The 20,629-nt window shown below is 39.6% G+C and overlaps 1 protein-coding gene across 11 annotated transcripts in view; it reads left to right on the top strand.

Moving 5' to 3' along the window:
- Nucleotides 1-20,629, top strand: part of NIN (ninein) — a 97,096-nt gene that overhangs the window by 1,930 nt on the left and 74,537 nt on the right. For all 11 annotated transcript variants that reach the window (XR_016509817.1, XM_090270853.1, XM_090270855.1 and 8 more), the window contains 2 exons: nucleotides 6,984-7,187; nucleotides 19,939-20,020. Coding sequence is in view for 10 of the 11 variants with exons in the window: in XM_090270853.1 (XP_090126979.1) it covers nucleotides 7,005-7,187; nucleotides 19,939-20,020 (265 nt within the window). In the remaining variant the exon portion in view is untranslated. The remainder of the gene's footprint in view (nucleotides 1-6,983; nucleotides 7,188-19,938; nucleotides 20,021-20,629) is intronic.

Genomic DNA, 20,629 nt, shown 5'->3' with positions numbered 1-20,629 from the left:
ACATTACAGGCTGGCTGCAAAACCAGTTTCTTGTGGTCTCTTCGACTGTTGTCAGTGTCCCTAGGGAGGTCAAGTGAACTGCTGGGGAGCTTCCTTGCAGATTTATTTACTTTCACCTATTCTGTGGTGAGGCTTTAGAGGAAAAAATTCTAAGCTGCAGTATAGATAAGGGGTAGGACTTATGGATGTTCTAAATGGGTTGAACATGGGGCAAAGTCAGGAAAAGGATCTATAGGGGGCAACAGAAAGGAAGCCACCATGGCACAGTCTTTGCATTAAAATGTCATGTATCAATCTTTCTAATAGGAAGTTGCTCAGAATGGCATAGGTGTCTTTATTTATTTATTTATTTATTTAGTAGCAGTAGTAGTAGTATATTTTTAGTTATGTGATGACCCTTAATATCAAAAGATAGTAACTGTCACAGAAGGGCTCCAATGAATTCTGAACAACCAATCTTAATTTAATAGGCAATATTCTTATCATAGGTTAAATGTTTTTCAAGTATATTGTTTTAAATGTCACTCCAAATGGCTTTCTAAACTAATATTTTGCCAATTTTATGCTTCTGATTTATGTTGATAATGAAAATACATTTATCAGGCTAACATTGATAAAGGGTTGGCAAATTTAACCAGAGCATTTTTGAGAGATTCAAACAACCTAAAGTCTTTTCAGAAGATTTATTTTTATAAATATCAATTCATTTGTAGGCCGATAAATTATGTGGTTTGAATTCTGGCAATTGATCTTACATCTGTTGGTCAGGAGCTTGTGGAGAGACTTACTGAAGCTCGGGAAAAGATATTTTATCCTATGTACAAATAAAATAGAATTTTAAAAATATTATGGGTATATGCAAATAAGCAACTTCATTTGAAATTAAGATGCTCCTGTATGGCAACTTATATCAACAATTAATCATTTATTCCAGCGTTTGGAAAAATTACAAAGTATTTATGTTCTAGAGCTCACTTAAACAAAATTGAGAAAACCATTGTTTGTAAAAAGTGAAGCTCTTCATTTTGACCCCAGGGAACTGTTTTCATAGCTGCAGGCATTTTACATTCATTTGAGTTAACATGGCTCAAGAAGTGAAAGTTGTTACAAGCCCTCTTTTTTAAGAAAGTAACAATGTGTTTTCTGCTTCTGTAATTTTACTTAGTAACTGATTACAGGTTATTGAATCTACAATGTGCTAGGCTAATGATTTTATTCCTCCAGCTCTCCTGAGTTAACAACTTGATTGGGTAATCCACCTAGCTATTCGGTTTAACAAAAACTTGGCTTTGCTACATTATTCAGTATAGTGAAATACTAAGCTTATTTATGTTTTGGAATAAATACTAGTAGAATACACTTAATTAAATTAAATTTTATAGTGTAGTGAGCAAAACTATTATTCTTTAAAATTTAATGTGACTTTTTTCTGTGTGGTAGCTTTTAAGCTTTTGTGTTATATTTTTATACCATGATTTTATTCTCAGTGATACTCTTGTGCTTTTGGTACCCAGCTAGAAATGAGGTGCTATCTGAGCAGAGAGGAGGCTGTCTCACAGTAATCAGTTTGAGCAGCGGTGTTTTTGAGCTGAAACATTCTATATAGATATGTATGTAAATGGGGATATATGCTTTTTCTATTAAGCTTTTGATGAACTTAAATTTATCCTTGTCCCTATTTCATTTTATAATAAAATTAGTCCAAAATGGTAAGACTGAAAATATTTTCAGTAAAATAAAGTGCAGAAAAGAAAGAAGAAAAATAAACATTTAAATTTGGTCATTGGCATTATGAGGCTCTGACTTACTAAAAGGTGAAAGCTAAAGGCGTTAATGAAAAGCTTTGCCAAAGCAGGGTTTGTGCATGTTTCTCACTTTAGTTATAAAGTAACTAAATTAGTCACTTGGTGGTCACTGTTTGGTCTGTGGACCCCCAACAGCTACGTCTGAACACAGATCCAAAAGCATCTATTATAATACCCAGCGAAAGCGGCTGAGCCAAGAGGGACATGCAAACATTCCTCATAGCTGTTCAGCTGCTGGACCATCTGGAGGGGAAATAAAAGGCCTGAGCTAGGGGCTCTGGCACTGTGCTCATTTATTATTTGGTTTTCTTTTGCCAGGCTTTGTCCCGCTTTCACTCCCTCTGGCCCAGAACAGACGTCCCCGTGGCCAGAATGACATTCTTACAAGCTCCTTTCTATATCGTGGATGCTGGAAAGTTCATAAGTTCATGCATCCACTTCATGTTGGCCTTATGTTGGGGACTTCATCATTCCAGATGCACCTCCACGTATGTCCCCTCCAGTCCCAGCTGGCACTGTGATCTTATCAGCCTGGGCTGCTGAGTGGAGCACAGTAACACAGTTCTGTAATGGACATCCCTGGCAGGGTCTGCACATTTTGGCAGCCTTGTTTTGAGTTATTTGGAAGGAAAATGCTCTGAGTAGTTCTCATTATGGGTGGTTACTGGGTGATAAATGTTTTGATTAATGGCTCTGTGCATCTGCCTCTTATTTAACCATCCCTAGTTAGTACTCCAAAATATTGTCCACACTGGCCCTTTTATTCCAGAGGAGTGATAAAGGCTCCCGATAGTTTGGTTGGGAAGGTAGATAGTTGCAGGGAGGCTCAGGTCTGTGGCAGGCTTTATAAAACTGGACTTGTTCTTCCCCATCTGAAGAAAGATTTATGACTCCAAACCCAACTTTCTTCATCTCTAAGATTCCTGTCATTGGTGGGGGTCAGGTAGACTTTGACTCTGGAAAACATTGAATTGCACAGATTAGACACATGTAAGTATTTGGGGGAATCAATTTAACAACTATCAGTTCCTGGACTTTGCCCACTACTGAAGATATGGGATTCTTCATGGTCATTTTTACATGCAAATTTATTTCTTCCTTGCCCTAAATTCCAAACATGCTTTATTAAAAAGAAGTTACTTATTTTGTGTATCCCTAATGCCTAAGAGGCTATAATTATTCAATAAAGGGTTCGAGGGCAGTAGGGAGGAAGGAGCCCCACCACTCCCCATTACAGCCTGGAGGGGTTTGCGGCCATCACATGTTCCATGTAACAGGACCAGTGTTGTAGTACTTGGTACTGTTCAGCTGGTTAACACATAAAGGTGGAGGTAAGTGATTTGCCAATATCATTTCAATGGTCCCATTCATATGTCACTATGTGTAGGATTGAGAGACAGTGTAATTTAAAGTCACACAAGTGTTCCCCCGTGTTAGTACTGTATCCTTGGACAAGTTGCGGACTTTTGCCAACCCCTGATTTCTACATCTTAAATGGGAATATAATACCGACTATAAAGTATCAGGAGGCTTAAATGAGATTATACAGGTAAAGTACTCTGCATAGGCCAGACTTATAGTAAATGATCAGAAATTTAAAAGAAGTAGTTTCTTCTGAACTCTCAACTATATTTTAGCCTTTTTGCTTTTGTTTCACGTTACATTTATCAACAATATACCTTTAAAGATTGAGGAAACATTGAACATCACCTGCTGCCATTACCACTGAGTAACATAACATTTTAATGTGCATAATATGCACCCTGTCCATTCTTGCTGTCTGGATTCTGGCATTCCACAGCTCCTGCTTTGTGTCTTTAAAGGCAGATCTATAGCTACTTGACTTGTGTAAGTTACCTCTCTTCAGTTTACCCCTTCTTTGTAAGTCACAAATATTTTTTCTTGGTGGTTTTCTTGATTTTCCCTCGTATCAGGTTTCTCTGGGATTAACTACTCTCCATGGCTTACCATATTTAATTCTCAGGACAACCCTTCCAGATGGGTATTATTTTTCCCTTTTTGTAAACAGGAGGACCAGGGAAGGTGTTTTAGTACAGACTGTCCTCCAAAGCCACATCCCATAACAAACAAATGCAGCTCAAATGTGAGAATTCATTGGCTCACTAACTGAATCCTTAGAGCAAACTTCACATGGCCCTTTGGCAGTGGGTGCCGGCTTTCTACTTCTGCTTGGTTATGTCTAGGACTGAAAATGCCTTTTAAAAAGGGTCGGATGTTGGGGAAAGGAAGTAGAGGTGTGTTTGCAGAAGAAATAGGCATTTCGAACTCTTCATATGCTCATTTATTTATGTAGCTCATTCCGGTTAAGTTTCCACTCAAATCTCCATATACTCAGTGAGTTCATGTTTACTGCATCCTGATGTGAAAAATATATCTCCCCAAATACTACACATTTGGAGAGAGCTATACAAGAAATGGAAATTGTGGGCCTTGCCCTTAAAGAAATTTCTGGCAAATGGGGAGAAAAAAATTCTGGCACATGAAATTACTGATGAACATTTGGGGAATAATATCAACCAGTAAAAATGCATTCTGTGCTAAAAGACTACTGACAACTTGTCACCATATGTAACATCTTTTGGATGTTTTCTTATATATGATCATTTGTTCTGCAGGGATAGGGCTAGTTTACCCCTTTAGTCAAAAGAATGTTTTCTTATGAAAGAAATTTTATTTAGTGAAAACCTAGTGACCTCTCAAAGAGCAGGGCATCAAATTCAAAGCCATGGATAAGATCAGGACTTCTCAGTATATTGTGAGTTTTATGGCCCTCTTTCATTGGTTTAGATGGACAAATCCCCAATCCTTAAAAATAGTTTTTAAAGGGGGAAGTGTTAGAATTCTTTCACTTTTGAGTTTTTTTTTTAATATGCAAAATCAAGCAAAAGCAGAATAGCCTGGCTTTTAGGAAGTTGGTCAGATTACAGCCCAAGGGATGATTAAACTGGGAGAGTGAGTCTGAGAACTATGGCAGCCCTGAAAATCCCAGAGCACCTTGGGGATTCTCAGAAGACGTTAGCTGACAATTAAGTGGCTCTCTCTAAGTGAATCTCATTAGCGAAGCCTTGGCCTTTTCTAAATTCCTAACTTTTGTGACTGTTTAAATAACACCTTGGTGTTTCTTTTATGATGCTTTGATGTTTTTATAGCACTCTCAACTTATTTTGAAAACATTTGCATGGTGATTAGTTAACCCAACAGACCAACTCTGGGAAGGTAGCCAGAGCCAGCAGTACCTCAGTAATAGAAAAACTGATAATTAGGAGGAGAGACCTTTTGATACCAGGAGCCTGGACCAGAATGGTACCACTCCATGTTAATAAGCGGCCCAGGAAAAATGGAGCTCTGTGACAGAGCTGGAATCCATCTTCCGAGTCCACCTGGTTCTGCTGAAACCCTTGGGAGGATCATGGTTCTGTTTTAATTTTTCATGTTTTGAACCGTTGTCTGTGGAAAGAAATCCACACAACCCAGAGCATCACTGATTTATATGGAAGGCTCTCATTTTCAGTTCTGGCCGTGTTCAGCATATTAATTCACACACATGCTTCTCATGTTGTAATGATCTGCTCCATGGACCATCACCTCTAAATTAGGGTTTTCTGACCCAGAGCTTGGCTTGCTTAATGGTGCTGCTTTTAAAAGTAGAATGGTGTTTGCAGGGGTTGGGGGAGGGGGAAATGGGAAGTTGCTGTGCAGTGAGTATAGAGCTTGTCATGCAAGATAAAAAATATCTCAAGATCTGCTGTACAACAATGTGTATATAGTGAACAATACTGTATTGCACACTTCAAATTTTAATAGGGTGGATTTCATGTTATGTGGCTCTTATCACAATAAAAAATTACATCGGCAAGATAAATAAAATTTTTGTTAAAGGTGTTGCTTTTTATAGGCAAGAGCTGGTTCTGAGGGCCTTGTTTCAGATGGCTGAGGTCACCGTCTCAAGGGTATATGTTGTGTTTGTCTTCCATTGCATCATGGCGAAGCTGCTTCCAGATGTGCAGGTGTTAGACTTTGCTTGGGAGCCCCAACACATTATAAATGAATTAATGTGCAAGCAAAAACCAGTTTCATTCTTTAGAGTAGGATGTACGTAATATTTTACGATATACATTTTTAACAAAAGTGATCGTGAGAGTTGTTGACAACTCCCTGTTTTCACCGGTCCTGTGGAAAGTGGAAGAACAGAAGGCCTGGGTTTTGGGCAGGTCAGAGAGATGGAAGACAGAGTAACCAGGTGAACAGAAGTGAGATGGCCTGGATGGTAGAGGTCCCTGAGATTCTATAGGATTCATATGGTCTGTGGCTCCTTTGAACCTCACTGTCTGCAAGGGCGGAGTATTGTTTTCTCCTTTCTCTAGGCAACTAAGCACTACCTAAACCTCTCTGGGACCAAAGCGAGCTTCAGGGAATACTCTCCTGTCACACCTTATGTAATTGCAGCAATGAAGTTAATTGAGTTGCTTTTTGAGGAACTGCTGTAAAAGGCCCTGGGTCTCATGCAAACAGGAGGTGGTTTTGTATCAGACATGTTCGTTCAGTGCCTCCTGCTGCAACCCTCTGGTCTAACTACAAAGAGGAGCATCTCGGCTGCAGGGAGAGAAAACGAACAGCAGCTCCTCCAAGCCCGCAGATTGCAGCACCCGCACAGGTCGTCTGGAGCTCACGGACTTGCTTGGAAGCTCTAGCTCTGCAGTTTGTTGGCACTAACAGTTACTTCATTTGAAAGCACTAGATGTCAGAAGTGGCCTTTCACTGTCTGTAAGTCCTGGGCTAGATGAGCTGATAGAGGATCGCTTTCAGTCTTGAGTTTGCCAGACTGGCTGCCTGCCTGAGGGGGCGCCTTTCTGCCTGCAAGACTCCCTCATTCTGGTAATGTTAGCCTGTGGTGATGTGACCTTGTTGGTGTGCCGCCCCCACCGTCCCCAGGTGAGTGCCTGGGGCAGCCGCACTAGCTAGGACTGGGTCCAGGAGAGACCCATGGCTTTGCTGGTGGGTGTGCAGTGTTACCTCTCCTGCTGGCCCTCACCAAGGCCCCGATCAACCAGCACGAGGGAACCAGGGCATGCAGAGGGTAGGGGTAGTGTGCTGAGGGGTGGCAGCAGCAGGATTCCAGGGGCTGCCCCAACCTGTCCTTGTCTCTGTTCCACACAGGTGAACGCTGTGGGCTATGGGATGGAAGAGGTGGAGCAGGACCAGCATGAGGCCCGACTCAGGGAGCTGTTTGACAGTTTTGACACGACGGGCACTGGGTCCCTGGGCCAAGAGGAACTCACCGACCTTTGCCACATGTTGAGCTTGGAGGAGGTGGCCCCGGTGCTGCAAGAGACACTGCTTCAGGACAACCTCTTGGGCAGGGTAAGGCTGGGGAAGAGCACCAGCAGTGGGAAGTGGGTGCGGTTTCTGTCCGGGCACTGGGGGTGGGGCAAACCACACCTCTTGCAACTTGTTTCTGACTTCTGGCTGCATGTGCCCTTAGCTCTTAACCTGAGAAACAGACAAAATGTAATGGGTGTGATGTAGCAGTCAGTTGGCTCAGGGGATGGGGCCTGCTGTCATGTGTGCTCTGGAAAAGTGTGCACTGAGCATCTTAGATAAAGACAGAAAAAGAGTTAAGAATGTTTCCTTTTTTTTTTTTTTTCTTGTTCGTTGTGGAGCATTTTATGGACTCCACTTTCATCACTGAGACAGCAGGGAGATGACAGATTTCCAGTGAAAAGAAGGGAAATGCAGTAAGGAAACTGCCATTCGCAAGAAAAGCAGATTGCTGTTATGACTTTTACTCCCAATAAAGCTATTTATTCTGTGGATTGTTTCTGGGGTGAAGTATTAATTAAACTCTTCACCCAGGAAGTAAGACAGGAAGGTGAGTAAATACAATGCAGGCTCATTTAAAACACCCAGCATGACTTGCTTCCAGCAGAGATGTGTGTGTGCGCGCGCTCTGATGTTAACTTCTGTGTTTGACGACAAATAGTCATGTGCTCCCCATAGATCAAGTCCAGAGATGAGTAAGAGGTTTCTCCCCCCCTCTTTCTGTTAGTGGAAAAGATGTTTGATATATCACGACCTGATATTGCCATCAATACTCATAATTACAATTAAGAGCATCATTTGTATGACTTTGGGTTGAGTCTTGCTCTTGATTTTTTTTAATAGGTGAGAGGAAAAAATGGGCAATATTTTTTTAGCCTGTTGCTGTCATTGCTGACACTTTGTAGACAGTAGTTTTTATCATGTAGTGTAAGTTGAGGAAGCAGACAGGAAGCTCAACTTTATTCCATTGATTAGACTTCCTTTTCTTCACTTCATTTTCATTGTCTTTTAGCTGGTAAGTGACCTCAGATACTATATGATGTATTGGCTCTCTGTGACATGAGGCAGACAGGAGTAGTGACCACCCTGATATTAATGCACAGAGGATGATATTCTCAAGGGCTTGACACCATGAATGTGGTGACTAACAGGGCTCACACGTAAAAAATAAAAATGTATGTAACTTTTTGCAAAATTGGAATCATTCTTGGTCACTTTGGAGTAGTTAGCTACTTGTGAATATATGTGATCCCCCCCAAAAGCTAAAAAATTTTCTTTGAAAACAAAGAAAGTGGGAGATTTGAGAACTAAACCATTTGCTCCTCATCACATAACACACTCAGGAATTTTTTTTAGTTCTGCCTCAATCCCAGACACTTTGAGGAGCCCAAAGAGTGGCATTTCCCACAGTGGTCCTTGGAGATCTCAGGCTTTTTGGTATCTAAGGAATAGCAGGAAAGAGTGGATTTCTTTTAATGCTCATTAAAGCCTGAGAAGACATAATAGAACTTAAGGTTCCTGGAGTGATTGTGTTAGAATCAGGGTAAATGTGGAAGCCTCTGCTGTAAACAGATCACACCTTGGCAGCAGGTTAGCAGTTTGCTCTCCAGATGTTACACATCTTTGCCCTCACTTGGCAAACTAAAACAGGAGCAGTTATTGATTGATTTGTTAATGACTTGACACTGCCAGGTTGCTTTTAGTAATTTTTGCTGTTTGCCTATGAAAAGGGATACCTAAGTGGTCTATAGTGTGATATTTACTTAGTGAGGCACTGATAAAAGTTAATAGATGTCTGCATATTAATTTCATGTGGGAGTTCCTGGTGATTGCCTTGCATGCAGGGTTGGCATGAATTAATGCACTACTGTTAAATTTGCATTTTTTATGAAATTGAATTATTCTCCTCAGATGATCTAATAAACTTGGCCATATGCTGTTAACACACTCTAGAAGGTCTATAATTTTAAGTTATAGGGAAAAAACTCCTTAGAATTCACAGAAGCAATCCAAGTGCTATCACCTTCTTGGTGTATTGAGTAGGTTCACAAGTTTTAAAGTAAGTTTTTAATGCCAGTCATCTTTTTTCTCTTTAGGTATTATTTTTAGAAAACTAATAAGGGTTAGGAGTTTGGTTTAATAAAAAGGAGAAAGAGGGGACTTCCGGTCAAGATGGAGGCGTAGGTAGATAGATATACTTCGCCTCCTGGCACAACCATAAGAAGGATCACAACTAACCTCAAAACTAAAAACATCCAAAACTGCCAGAAAACTGAACAGTATGTAAGTCCAACAACCAAGGATTTAAAGAAGCCATATTCATCCAGTTGGGTAGGAGGGGTAGAGACGGGCAGCCAGGGCAGAGAGGATATGGTGTGGTGGCCATGAGGTAGTGCAACGAGGTGGTGTTGGTCGACGGAATGGGTAGTCCCACATTCACGTGTGATGGATAAAAATCGGGAGGGCTACCTTGGGAGCAAGCTATCCAAATCCCAGGCCAGACCATGCAGCCCAGGGTTCTGGCACCAGGAAAATAAAACCTCATAACTCTGGCTCTAAAAACCATTGGGGGTTGGGGTGATGAAAGAAACTGCCAGTTCTCAGGAGAGTCTGTTTAAAGGGCCAGCATGATCCTAGAACATCCACAAACCCACCCACTCTGGGAACCACCACCAGGGCAACAGCTAGAAGGGCACCAGTCATATACAGGAAGGGGGCAAAGTGACTGGAAATGAAGCAAGTACTGAGCAAGCCTCTAGCAGCCAGGCAGCAGCATCGTCTCCTCTCTAACACTCCCCTCCACACACACATACACATACAGAGGCACAAAGCAGTGAAATGGGTTGTCCCATCCTGGCAAATATCTAAGGCTCTGTCTCATACAACTTAATAGGTGCACTGAGATAGGGAGTCAAAGCAGCTCTATCTAATACACAGAAACAAACACAGGAAGGCTGCCAAATTGAGGAGACAAAGAAATATGGCCCAAATGAAAGAACAAAACAAAACCCCAGAAAAAAATAAACAAAACAGAGATAGCCAACCTATCAGATACAGAGTTCAAAACACTGGTGATAAGGATGCTCAGAGAACTCATTGAGTATGGCAAATGCATAAGGGAAGAAATGGAGGCTACACTAAGTGAAATAAGGAAAAATCCACAGGGAACCAACAGTGAAGGGGAGGAAGTCAGGATTCAAATCAAAGATTTAGAATATAAGGAAGAAATAAACATGCTTGACCAGAACAGAATTAAGAAACAAGAAGTCAAAGGAAACGAGGAGAGAATAAGAAGAATCTGGGCCATCTCCAAAAATGCCAACATCCAAATCATAGAGATGCCAGAAGGAGAAGAAGAAAAGCAAGAAATTGAAAACTTATTTGAAAAGATAATGAAAGAAAACTTCCCTAATTTGGTGAAGGAAATAGACATACAAGTCCAGGAAGCACAGAGTCCCGAACAAGTTGGACCCAAAGAGGACCACATCGAGATACATCATAATTAAAATGCCAATGGCTAAAAATAAAGAGAAAATCTTAAAAGTAGCAAGAGAAAAGCAGAGAGTTATTTACAAAGGAGTTCCCATAAGACTATCAGCTAATTTCGCAAAAGAATCTTTGCAGGCAAGAAGAGACTGGCAAGAAGTATTCAAAGTGATGAAAAGCAAGTAACCAAGATTACTCTATCCAGAAAAGCTGTCATTTAGAATGGAAGGGCAGATAAAGTGCTTCCCAGACACAGCAAAGCTAAAGGAGTTCATCATCACCAAAGCCTTATTATATGAAATATTAAAGGGAGTTTAAGAAAAAGAAGATCAAAACTATGAACATTAAAATGACAACAAACTCACAACTATCAACAACTGAATTTTAAAAATAAAAACAAAAACAAACTAAGCAAACTTCCAGAACAGGAATAGAATCATAGATATGGAGATTGTATGGAAGGTTATCAGCCGGGAGGGGGAAGGAGGAGAATGGAGGAAAAGGTACAGGGATTAAGAAGCATAATTGGTAGGTATGAAATAGACAGGAGGATGTTAAGAATAGTATAGGAAAGGGTGAAGCCAACGAACTTATATGCATGACCCATGGACATGAACTAAGGGGGGTGGGATTGCTAGAGGAAAGGGGGGTACTGGGTGGAGGGAAGCAAAGGGAAAAAAAATTGGGACAACTGCAATAGTGTAATCAATAAAATATACTTAGAAAAAATAGGAGAAAGAAATAGTAGCATGACAAATTAAATATATTCATCTATTCAATAATTCAACAACTATGTATTGTTGTCTGTCCTGTATGTCAGGCATCCTACTGGACTTAGGTGTACAACTTATGTTTGTTATAAACTAGAGTTTTCCATTAAATTGGTTTTTGGATACATTAGTATCCATCAGCTTCCTGGATGCTTATGGTTTTAATTTTATCTTTCAAATCTTAGCAGGTATAGTTTTTAAATAAAATAAAACTTTTTAAGTTTACCTTTATTGGAATTGGGCTCAATTAATCATCTTCTCTTGAAAATAAATAAGAAAACCCTCTCCTCCTCAATTAAGAACATGAATATCATCTGTTTATTTTTTTAAATGTTAAAATCCATCTTTAATAACATTTTGTTCTTTTTTCTTAAAGCTTAATGTTTCTTTAGACAGGTGTTAAGGGAAGTAACTTATCGGCTTGACATTTTCATGCATTTTACCAATTGGCCATTTACCCCCAAATTGTTTCAATTCATCTGCCAGATCTTGCTGTATAACTTGAAGCCATATTCCCCTGACCACAGTGGTTTTACAGGGTCGGGCCAAAGCAGGTTTACAGTTGTGAGTATACAAAACATGGTTTATTCCTGTATTATTGTTTATTAATTATTGGATTATATTCCATGTGAACAACTGTAAACCTACTTTTGCTTCACCCTGTGTGTAAGTGTTTGATATGCCTAAAGATTGTGAATCATCAATTTGAAGGAAAGAGGACATTGCTGTTAGGTGTTTCCTTCTAGTTTATCAAAAGAGCTCCATTCATATTTTTATCCCAGTAAGCAGCTGTCAGGTGGGTGAGATCCCAAGACAAAGGACTTCTTAAGGCACTAAAGAGGTTATAGTCGGGTCACATAATGTACCTTACAGGTGAGTGATACTGGGAGCAAATACTACAAACATTTTAAAAAGGGAACCGTGTTAACTTCTTAATTGAACTAAGCTTTCATTCGAGCATTTAATATCCATTGTAAGCGCTTCTGGTTTTGTGTCTTTTAAATGATGTGTTTCCATATGCCTCTGTCTTTTTTATTAGAAATCTGGACATAAACATGATGATGTACCTTGGTTTTATTAAAGCCTTTAATTATGTTCTGTTTAAAGCATGCACTTTCCTTTCATAATGGAATATGCCAAATTTGAGACAGAACAGCCTCCTGGGGTTCTGATGAGTTTCCTTACTGTATTCTTTAATATGAATCTGGATGCTGAAGGGCCCCAGGCCCTTGGCACTCTCTAGAATCACAACAAGCCACCCGCAGGCAGAACTCATCATTGGCTTCCAAAGAGTTCCATAGGTAGGACTTTGGTCATCAAAGGCACTTTAAAATTTTTTAGTATTAAAATTTAATAGCTGTACAAATACATAATTTAGCTAAGCTTTCCCACTTTTTATATTAATGTGCTTGGGGTTCTTTTATAAATATCAAGATTAATTTCCATGGAGGATTGCTTGTTTGTTGTTTCTAATTCATTAAATGCTTTTAAAGATTTTTTTCTCCTATATACATTTTAACCATTTGAAAAGCAAGTCAGAAATACAGAAGGTGATTATTTGGACGTGTTCTCTGTGTGCAAAATTAAGCTTGATCATCAAATAGTGCCTATTTATAACCACCACATGTTCATGCTCCTGTTTCATATTATTGATCCGAGCCTTTTTGGACTCATTAGAGGGAATGGTGGAAATATTTCTCATTGTATCTCTTAAATGTCTGAAACTTCACTGTATCTTGCTGTTTAACCACCAATGAGTAACCTAAAGTGGTGAAGGATATTTTTGGATTCTTATGTTGCTCTTGTGACTCTGGGTATCTCTCTATCACTCCCTTCCTTTATGACAGTCTCATCTGGGGTTGAATTAAACTGCTAAGGGTCTCTGGTTCCCATTTATAAACGAGAAGACATTCTGAATCAGAGGATATAAGACTTGTTTCCATTCTGTATTAACATTTTCATGTCAAACTCATTGCAAAATTAACTTTGGTTTTGTGTACTGTGAACCTTGAATCTCTCAGAGGTGTTTAGCCTGACAAAAGCAAGGGCATGGGGAGAGCTGTTGGGAAGGTCTTTCAGATCTTAGAAAGAGTTGGGAACAAGTACTAAAAAGCTATTATTGCTTCTACCTAGTTTATTTCAGTAATGATCATCTGTTTCATCAGAGAAAGTATGGTCAGGAATGCTCATTAAATTTCCATAATATTCCACTGATACTTTTATGAGTCATCTTGTCTGGATGAGGGAACTTAAAAGTTCTTCAGTCTTCATCACAGATTTTTAGATTTAAATGTTCATCTGTATGACAGAGAACCCTGGAATCCAGAACTTGGAAAAGTACAATGACATGTCCAAGGTCAGGCAATACACCTGATGCAGCACTAGAATGGAAACCCAGATTTCCCAGTCCCTGAGTGTGAATGCATGTCACCATGGTCTCCTCAGACTCCAAATTTGCAAAAATGAATCTCATTCTCTATCCCCCTTCAACAGATCCCCACCCCCACCACCACATCAAGACAGTATATTATTGAGGCACAGTCTTTGAAGTCAGACCTGGATACATATAGTGGCTCTTGCCACATTTTAGTCATATGAACATATTATTTTAAATACTCTGAGTCTCAGTTTCTTTATCTGTATAATGGGAAAAATAATGCCTTCCTTGTAAGATGGTGATGAAGGTTGACTTAGATTGTGTATATCGAAGACATCCTAGAGCCAGGCACACAGTTGACCACTGTGTTCTGTATCTCCTTCCTTCTCTTACACACCTAGAATGGGTCTTTGATAAACAATGAGTTTCCAGCAATGGTTTTCTGAGGAATCTCCTTAGAATAAAAAATGGATTTGCTAGAAACTCATGTGGTGGTGGTTTTATCTATTCCCATCCATACGCAGGACTCCTTGGATCAGTCTTGGAGTAAAACTTCAAACAGTTACTTCAGGGTTTTAAAACTAGCTTTTTCAAATGGCCTTTGCCTCTCTTGACATTGTCTGCAGGAAATGACTTACTAAGCTACAATAACTTGAATGTTTTATTTAGAATATAATGTTTTATAATTATGTCTTTCATTTTAAAACTATGTTTTTTTGTTCATCTCTGTCATTTCTCTTTCCGTAATGCCAGAAACATTATTTTCCTCTACCTTGACCTTCTGAGGAGTCCGTATTTCTATACCCATTTCAACTAACAATGTTTTACATGTTCTCTCATTGACTTCCCTTTGTATTACTAGATACAAACCTCCTTCATGTGAAGATAGTCACATGAGCCTTCGTCTTGTTTGATAAGCTTCCTCTGCTGAACACTGGCTTGAGCGCTCTCATTTTGGGTCTGTTTGAAGTACTACCTGCACACATATGGAAACTATGCATTTGATCTCCAAGATTACACAAGATCATTTTATGCAACATTAGGTTCCTTATTTTACTTCCTGTTGCAGGTTTTTGTATGTGTGTGTGTGGTTTCAAATACCATTTGTTTCTTACGTGGTGCTTAAATTCTTTTTCAGAAAGACAAACTGTTTCTAAAAAAGCATTCGTATGAAATTTGCAGAGCAAAAGTGATGAGGTAAATTTCTGTTAAGCAGTAGTGACATATGACAAGAAATAATCAGATGTGACTGGTCTTTCTGTTAATTTAGTTTAAATGTCATGTGTGTTTTCAATCAGTCATGTAATTTTCCCATTGCTGTGAACTGCCCTTTGAGGCATACAAGATATAGGAATGCTTGTAAAACGAATGGCAGCAATTATTATTTAAATGAGGAGGTACCAGCCAGGGGATGCACAGTACTGAAGCTTGTTACCTTGTGAGATTTAATTGCATTGTATATTTGGAATGATTTCTAAATTCCAACATAATACAATAGTTAAAGTCCCTTGGAAGAGAGAAAATGGTACTTACAAATTCCAGTTACTGAACTTAGTGAGCCCACTGAAGCACGTTTCTTCACAATAGAGGGCATTTATTAATATTTTGGTTCTGGATTGTGCCCTCAGGAGCTTTTCTGCCACATCAGTATTCATGAGCATTGATGGAAAATAGCAGTCACCTGCCTCTATTAGAGAACTATCTTCTTGAAAGATATGGAATTTATTGCTGTTTAAAGTGGAGGGTGTCTCTATGCCCTTGCAAGAAGTAAAATTAAAGATCAATTTAAGAATTAAAACTGTTCCAATATTTTTTTTACTTCAGGTAACATTGATTAATAACCTTATATAAATTTCAGGTGTACAGCATTATAATGCACTGTCTCTATGCACTAGAATGTGCTCACCACCAAAAGTCCAGTTTCCATCTATAACCATATAACTGACCCCTTTGACCCATTTTGCCTTCCCACACTGCTCCAGTGGTTTTGATCAGTTTGCCAAGTTTTTGTTTTTGCATTTTTAGATTATTTTGTGGGGGGAAAAGGGGTCACCTAGATAGACATTGGATTATGAAGAACCTCTAAGTTAATAATCATGTTTAACATTTTATAGACCCTTTTCTTCTAAAAGATGGTAGATTTAATACATTATAAATCCATTTTGGAAAACTTTAAACTCTGCCTGTGAATATCTTGAAGCCAAATGTCACCAAATGTCCCTGTTTTCCTCCCTGCTGGCCAGGTAGGATTTACTCATTTGTCAGAGGCCCCTACCAGCTTGTTTTTATCTCTCTCAGAACACCCCAGATTCTACCTTGTAGTTACTAATAAACTCTGTTCTTTTCTGCTCCTTTCTACCCTCCCACACCCTAGAGTCTATAGAGTGTAGCTGGTCAACTCCTTGAGGGCAGAGGTTATGTATCTCTTGATCTTGTCCCCTCTGGAGCCCCAGTGGACTGCTTTATACTTCATGGCTTTGTGGGAAGTTGAGGATTTGACTTGGAGCAGCAGAGGGATTTCCTGGAGAGGTCAGACCAGGAATGCAGCAGCATGGGGCCGGCAGAGTGGCCGCACTTTAATGTGTCTGTTAGAAGGCCTGCATTCTCCAGTAACTCCTTCCCCTCAAAACGTGCGGCCTTGGGCAAGACTCAGGCCTTCTCTGAGCCTCTCTTATCAATTCTAAGGAGGTTTGCCTGCCTTGACCATCTCACATGGATGCTGTGAGAGCCAAATGACCAAATGACCAAATGCCCAGGAAAGAAAACCTACATTAATACACCCCTTCATCTCACATTATTCAGAACCCATGTTAATAAAATTTTCTAATAGCTGGATCTCTTACTTCAATTTATGGCAGGCTTTTTTTTTTTTTTTTAAAGGTTAACCATTGGGGATTAAATTTTTTTTTTATTCATGTCTTACCCTATCAAAGAGCACATTAAGCATTTTAAGGTTTTTCTTGATCATTTAAATTTTGGTCTATCACTTATTCTTCTTATAAGAGTGATACTCTCAGGATTTGTTTAGCAGCAGATAGATCCTTACCCCAACACTAAGTAACCCCAGCCTGTTAGGTTTTTGAGGGCATGTGCCTTTTTAATGTAATTTATATAGTTTTTATAGTCTGTTCAAGTACAAAAATTTTATACTTTATTTTGTTAGAGGGAGAATAGTCTTCCCTCCTCCACAATATGTCAATAGTGATTTTTTGTACTTGCCTTGCAGCACCTCTGTCTTTTATTTGCTGCTTCTCATATATATGTAGCGGGTTGGGAAGCAGGATAACGAAGCTTAAACTAAATCAGGTCGAGTGAGAATGAAGAGCTTCTGAGTTGGGGCTGTGGCATTTTCTATGAGAAGACTATGGGCTTCGTGACACTGTCCTCAGCTTTGGACCCCACTTGCGTGTTGCCCGATGGTCTGCTGTACTGAGATCACTGAGGCTGGGGGATAAGTGACCTCCACGTAAATGGGGATAATACTGTCCCAGAAGCTGGTGTGTTCGTGTGAGGCCTAAGTATCCCTTAAATGTGATATGATAAAGCCTGGGCAGCTGATTAGAATGAACTTCCAGATTAGAGCTGTTTTTGTCATCTTTCGGGGGGAGTAAAACTGAGGTACAGAGAGCCCTGGGTTACTTTCATGGCTAACACTCACTGAATTGAACTGCTGGGACAAAATTCAGAAGGGTTCTTTCCAGTTACCACTATCAAAACTTCTATCTTTCGAAGACCCAGCAGAGACCCCAGAGACAACTCAAGGATTTGAAAGTCTCAATGCAAGCCCCGCCTTTTTGAAACAGGAGCCTCTTTCTGTTCAATTCATAACTGTGGCAACAAGAGACTTAGGCTTCATTCAGGTCATCTCCATTAATATCTTAAGACAGAGGGGGGAATAACAGACAGAGGAGAAACCCAGAGTTGGGGGTCCCTAAACACAGCAGCCTGGATCATTTTCTCCTATGCTGGACAACTGCATAGATTCTGGGGGCAAGGCAGGCTCCTGTACTTCCCTGCTGTCAACACCCCCTGCCCTCCCCCCCCCCCCCCTCGCTGACACTCCCACTCAGCTGTCTTGGTTACTCTCATGGCCAGTTGCTTTGAGAATGTGGCCCTGTTTCTCTGTGAAAGTGGTGGAAACAGTCACCCCAATTACTATACCTGTTCGCAGTGTTAACTTCCACTTGCTGAGTACCTAGTAAGTCCTAGCAAGTTCTAAACACTTGACCAGACATTCATTTTATCTCCTTAAGTCAGCTATGAGGTATGTGGTGTTATAAATAACAAAATACATGCAATGTTCTTCGCACAGTACCTGCCTGGTTCCTTGTGACATTTCCTGAGAACTTGTGCTCCGTGGCAGCAGGGTTCTTTGTCACTCATTCACTGCTGTGTCACCAGGGCCTAGGACAGTGCCTGGTGCATGGCAGCTGCTCAACAAATGTTTCTTGAATGAATCGTAAATATTAGTTGTTAGATATTCCCATTTTTACAGATGGGCAAACTGAAGCTCAGATAGGTTCAGTAATTTAGCCAACTCACAAAAGGAAGTAAGTATTGAGCTGGGTCAGAACCCAGAGCTTGTGCTCCTAACCCTTCTGCTACTACCACCCCCTCCCCACACCCTACCCTAAGAGGGAGGCCTGATTCTGGCAGGAAGTAATAAGTGCCTGGAAGTGCCCCCGAGAGGGTGAGCCCTTGGGTGAGTGATGTCTGTGGACTGGCTGGCTGGGAAGATGAACTTGCCCCTGGAACTGGAGCTGGGATGCCAAGGTGCCTGAAATCCACCTTAGACTCGGGGACACAGGAAGGCCTGCCACTCCTCTCCTCCCTCCCTCCCACAGGCTTCTCAGGCATTTGTGAAACCTAATCAGCACAGCTTACATTTTTACAGTCTTTTAACTCTTTCATTGATTGTATGGTTTTGGCTCCCTTGACAGATTTCTGCTCTGACTCTGTAGAGTATGCTGATTTTTATAGTGTGCATGATCTAAAGAAATATGATTTTGGAATGTAATTCCAATTCAACAAAACTAATGTAGGGAAATCACATATACTTTGGGAGAGCCTGGTAAATTGCAAGTACATACAATTTTATGACAGGAATCTCAATGGATTCCTCTCCTTTGCTTTGATTTGCATGGGTAAGACAATATAAGACTTTCTTCCATTGTTTATATAACTAATGAGGCTTGTTGCTTTTCCAATTTTAATTTGAAAGTTTTTTTATCTGTTACCTATATTTAAATTTCTACATACTCTTTTGTAATGATGTCCAAGGAGACTCATAACAGCACAGATTACAAATTTACTAGCTTTGTGTTTACATATGGGCTCCTTTTATATAGTTAGATACCACATTATCAAGCCAGGAATGATGATGAGAAGAAATACCATCTCTCCCTTCTGCCCCATGGTGAGATCATATGACTTTATGTTTTGGAGAGTGTACTTGGCCATAAAGAAAAACATTTTACCCCTTTAACCAAAGTGATATCTCAATTTTGAGATATCAAATAAAACTTAAATAAAACTCAGGTTCTTCCCTACTTCAAGGCAACTGTGATTTTAGGAATTCAGGAAAATGCTTTCCAAGGTCCTTTTATCCTTTGTGTTTGCTATTGATTTCTGCTTGTTTTTAGAATCATAGAGGCCTTGGGAGATAAATATTATATACCTGCCACAGGCAAGGCTATTTTCAAGTCATTCTCAAAAGATAACTTCTTTCTAGAATACCTTAAGAGATGAGAGCATCTTTGGAGCATCATTACCATGGATTATTCACTTGGGAAGTTTTTCCTAATATCTAACCTAACATTTTTCTCTTCTGGTCTTGTTCAGGAAAATAAGAGAAGTTAAGAGTTCAAAACACATCTTTGTGCTTATAAAGAAGGTTTTACTATGTAGATTTCCCCCTCAGGGTTGAATAAATATTAATATTGATATTAGCATTTATGACACTGTGGTGTCAGAAATAATCAGTCCACTTTCCTTCAATGCTTTAGAGAAATGAAGGAGAAAAGGGAACAAAAGCAGGTTGTAACTTACTTCAAGACTCTCAGGATGCTAACAACTGGTTCCAGTACCTGGTATATAGATGGATTTGTTACCTTAAGACTGTGGAAACTATTTTGAATTTATTTTAATTGCTTTTTTTTAGGTGCATTTTGACCAATTTAAAGAAGCATTGATACTTATCTTGTCTAGAACTCTATCAAATGAAGAACACTTTCAAGAACCAGGTAAGGACACTAATTTGTCTTCTCTACATTGCCCTTTAAAAGTTGTGCAGGAGAGAATTTGGGGACCTTGAAGCATGTCTATGGAAGATTTGGGACATCTGTCTTTCACAGATTAAACAGTTATTTTCAGTGACTTGTCTTTTGATATAATCATAAAAGCCTTGCAGCTGTTGAACACTAAAACGAGACTTCCCCGCAATGAAAGTGAATTATGGAAGAAATAATTGGGTTGTTCCTAGGTGATATGTCAGATGGTGTGGCAATAACTCACTCCTGGAGTGAGCAGTGAAGCTGAATGATACTTCCTTCATCCTTATTTCCTGCACACATGGGGTGATACGAATTGGAGGGGAGGGGGATTTTGCCTGAAAGAAGGGTGGCCAATTTAGAAATAATTTTATTTAGCCCTAGTGAATGGATAACCCTCCACTGTAGACATTATTACATTTTATTATAATTGTTTATCTCAAGTGATGGTTCCTTGAGGACCATTGATTCATTTTTATATTTTTAGGGCTTAGTAGAATGCTTAACCCTTAGTAAGTATTCAAATGTTATGACTTTAATGTACTTCATTAATTTTTTTAAAGGCACCATACATAATAAAAC

Source organism: Furipterus horrens, unplaced genomic scaffold (assembly GCF_987537825.1).
Source record: "Furipterus horrens unplaced genomic scaffold, mFurHor1.1.pri manual_scaffold_3, whole genome shotgun sequence".
NCBI lineage: Eukaryota > Metazoa > Chordata > Mammalia > Chiroptera > Furipteridae > Furipterus > Furipterus horrens.
This window is presented reverse-complemented; position numbering and strand designations above follow the sequence as displayed.